The 3,925-nt window shown below is 42.9% G+C and overlaps 1 protein-coding gene across 1 annotated transcript; it reads left to right on the forward strand.

Annotated features, from left to right (window-relative positions):
- Positions 1-851: 851 nt before the first annotated feature.
- On the forward strand, positions 852-3,873 carry PCYB_094250 (hypothetical protein; the record flags this gene model as incomplete). Its single annotated transcript, XM_004222540.1, has 1 exon — positions 852-3,873. A coding segment is annotated over one exon (3,022 nt), but the record flags the coding sequence as incomplete, so codon positions are not given.
- Positions 3,874-3,925: the final 52 nt, after the last annotated feature.

Genomic DNA, 3,925 nt, shown 5'->3' on the forward strand with positions numbered 1-3,925 from the left:
TATATATTTATTTTTACGTTGTATTTGTACCTACATATGTTCGAGCATCCAAATTGAAATAATTTTTTTGTTTCAAAACTTTACCCCTTTTTTCCCCCTTTTTTGGCTTTGAAAAAAGCAAAATTTTGAGCATTTTTAAAAATTGTGGGTTGCCGGTTGAAGAAGTGGGCCAAGCAAAACTGTGGAGGAGCATACCGCGCAGAGAGGGACAAAGTGGCGCATAGAGACGCATAGAGGCACAGATAGGCAGAGAGAGTCCCAGAGAGGCTCAGAGGAGACGTAAAGAATAGTACCATCGTGCGAGCACAGATAAGTAGATACAGGCACGCCGAAGGCAAACATATGGTGTGGAAGCACAGGGGGGAAGGAACTACATATGTGACAGAGGGGGAAGTGTCCTTTTGGAAAGTCGCCCGTGCATCACCCTGATCGCGGCAAAGGAGGAGAAGCGCGCCCCTAGTACCAGGCGACGTATATGTCCATGAAGTTATCGCTACATATGCATATGTTCCAATTTTTCACGGGCTTCAAAAAATTTCATACTTTTTTATTTCATGTTCCAATTGGTGGACAAAGCGATATGTCCCCTTTAGCGCACCATTTGTGGTAAGAAGATCTGCTTGGTCACTCCCTGATAGGTGAGGCAAAGAGAGCACTAAGGGTGAGCCACCACACCGGGAATTACCATCCGGTGCATCCTACCCCTCCTCCTTCCCCCGACATTAGTAACATCATTGTGGTGTCCCAAAAGGGGAACACTTTATGGGGAAAAAAAAAAAATTGCGACGTTGCAGAGAGAGCATTTCAACGGTTTATCCCCAAGTTTGGAAAAAATAAATGCATCGAACAGAATGATAGTGGATTACAAAGGAGATGTTATGGACATGCAGGGAAACGACCTGCTAATAAATCACATAGATAGTAATGAAAAGGGTGGAAAGTACAACGTCCGTTTGTTTAAATTAAAGTCCAAGAACGACAAGTCAAGGCAATATGAAATTAGCAATTCGATGTCATCTCAGTCATTCTTGAAAGGGTACCTACACAACAATAGTTCCGATTTGGTGATGCTCACAGATGATACTTTTTCTCTGTACGATTGTGAAAAAAAAAAAAAAAAAATGTTAATAAATTTGAATGATTGCAAACCAATCGATTTTGTATATTTTAAAAAAAATATCATATTTATACAAAAGAATAAGTGTTCACTATTTCAAGCAAGGACTAATGGCAAATGTAACATTATGCTAAATTTGAAGGAGCCTCCTGTGAAGGTGAATTTTTGTTCCCATATGAAAAACATGATATATTTAAGCACAAAAAGTAGAGTATATTTTTTAAAGCTCCTTTTTTTGAAGGACAAAACGTTGAAGCTGAGTAATACGAATATGAATCTCCCTGTAAAATGCCGACAGGAGGAACATGTATTCCATTCTCATCGAAATGAAAGTCAGCAGGGGAGGAACGAATACAAGGAGGTCATACACGTCTGTAGTTACTCATGTAAGGATGTCACTGTGTACAAATTGGTAAAGGGAAAAGTGAAGAATAAAAAGAAATGCTTCACCAAGCTTGATATAAGGATGCTAAATGATGAGTCTATAAAAGGGGTTTTTTTTTTCAAGGTCAAACACCCTTCGAAGGGTTACAACTGTGGGGAGGAGTCCGCACGAGAGGAGAGACATCTTGGTACCTCCAACGCGGATGATGAAAAAGTGAATCATGTGAGTCATACCAGCGAGGGAGAAAATTCCCACCATGTTGTAGACTCCAAAGAAGTACTTGAAGGGGAAGGCCACACTGGGGAGGTAAAACTAGTCAATGAACTACAAACAAGCAGCACATCCGCTACGAACGAAAATATTATGAAGCTGTACCTACTCATATACAGCGAGAGTGGCAAAGTACTTATATACCTCATCGACCACCTGAATATCCCCCTTTTTAAGTTCGGTCTAGCACATGTCAGTAAGTGCCCTCTAGCACACATGCAGCTTCCATTCAAAGTAGCGCAAATATATAACGCAACTGATCATCTTCTCAAAAGGGTAATGAAACAGAAAAATATCATAAAAAAGAAGAAAGAAAATTCCCCCAATTTTGCAAAATACATAGAACATATGGTTAACAAAGACGTCTACATAAATAGTAACTTTTTTATGGATACAATTTTTGTCAATGAAAAATCAGCTATTGTTTATACTATACAGATTCATCATGATTTTTTAACCCTACCAGAAAAGGCTACAGAAGCTGTGCTGCTGAAGGTGATGAACTCGAATGAGAAAATTGTGGCTATTAAAGATGTGGAGGATAGTGAGGTGAAAAAAAATTTGGTTTACAAAATTTTGAATGAATCAAAATTTTCTTGCTACTCTGATAGTGACTCCTACATTGACAGCGACATCACGTGGAATGACGACAGTGACAAAACGGACAGTTGCGATGAGGAAAAATCGGATTACAGCGAGTGTGAGGTAACTGCGGACCAGGGCCATGTGGCTAAAGGCACAGGGGATGGCGCGGGGGATGACGCGGCGAAACCCGACTTGCCCCTGCCCGGGGGGAAACCCCAATTAGCACAAATGGTCTGCGATGAGTCGAGTAAAAACGCTCCAAGAAGATGTGCCCCTAACGATGCGCAGAACGATCTGCAGAGCGATCTGCATGGCGACTTGCAGAACGACTTGCAGAACGACTTGCAGAAAGACCTGCAGAAGGACTTGCAGAACGACCTGCAGAACGACCTAAAGAACGACCTAAAGAACGACCTGCAGAACGACCCTCCTGAAGACGCATCCGCCCCCGAGGAAGAACCCTCCGATGGAAGCAGCCATGAAAGGGATCATCTCAAACGGGGCGAGGAACGCGCCACAAAGGGAACCCCGCAGGGAGCGGACGAATTCGAGGTCACCACGAATGTGTCAAGAAATGATGGAAGTTTGTCCAACTCGACGCGCGATAAGAATGGGACACACGCGTCGTGCAGTTCGACGCCGTCCTTGGGGGGCAGCGACAGTGTGCAGGGCGGGGTGGAGGAGGAGCAAACGGATGAATTGGGAGAAGCAGGAAAAGTAAACGGAATGAACGGAGCGAGCGGAATGAACGGAATGAACGGAATGAACGGAGCGAGCGGACTGAGCGAATTGAGCGGAGTGAAGGACGATTTCGCCGAAGGGGCGGGCGAACAAAAGGGGAAGGCCAACTTAAGAGGCCGAAAGGGCGAGGGAAGGAAAAAAAGAAAATTGAAAAATGAGGAAAGTGCACCAGGGACGGAGGTTGCAAAGGGAAATTTTGCACAATGCGAAAATGTGAAGAAGCCTAAAGTAGGAGACAGTTCATCAGACGAATTGACGGGCGAAGTGGCAGATGACGTGACGGGCGAAGTGGCAGATGTCGTGACGGGCGAAGTGGCAGATGACGTGACGGGCGAAGCGGTAGATGTCCTGCCTAGCCGGAACAAAACGAACAAGACGGAGGACTGCTTTAACGATTTAGACAGCCACTCCGAAGGTGAGAGGAAAAACAATCATGAAGAAAGTGCAATCACCCCCAGTGACAAATTTTTAGCGTTGTCATCCATGATAAAGTTAAATATATCCCTAGGAAGATACTGTAAGTTATGTATGTTGGTCAATATAAAGGACAAGAAATTAATCAAAGATACAGTTGCCAATTTGGGAAAAAAATATTCCATAAAATTGTTAGAGCTTCTTTTGAATTCTCTAGCGAGGAATAGGTTCTATCTAGGCACTTTTTTTTTCTGGATTAAAGCCATATGTAAAGAGTATAAAGACACGCTGAAGGGCAGGAAGCATCGTAGACTCGTGACCAAAATATCTCTCATCGCGGAAAACAATTTGAAGTATGATTGTATAATAAAACATGTTATAAACAAAATTGATTTTACCATTGACCATATTAG

Source organism: Plasmodium cynomolgi, chromosome 9 (genome assembly GCF_000321355.1).
Source record: "Plasmodium cynomolgi strain B DNA, chromosome 9, whole genome shotgun sequence".
Lineage (NCBI taxonomy): Eukaryota > Apicomplexa > Aconoidasida > Haemosporida > Plasmodiidae > Plasmodium > Plasmodium cynomolgi.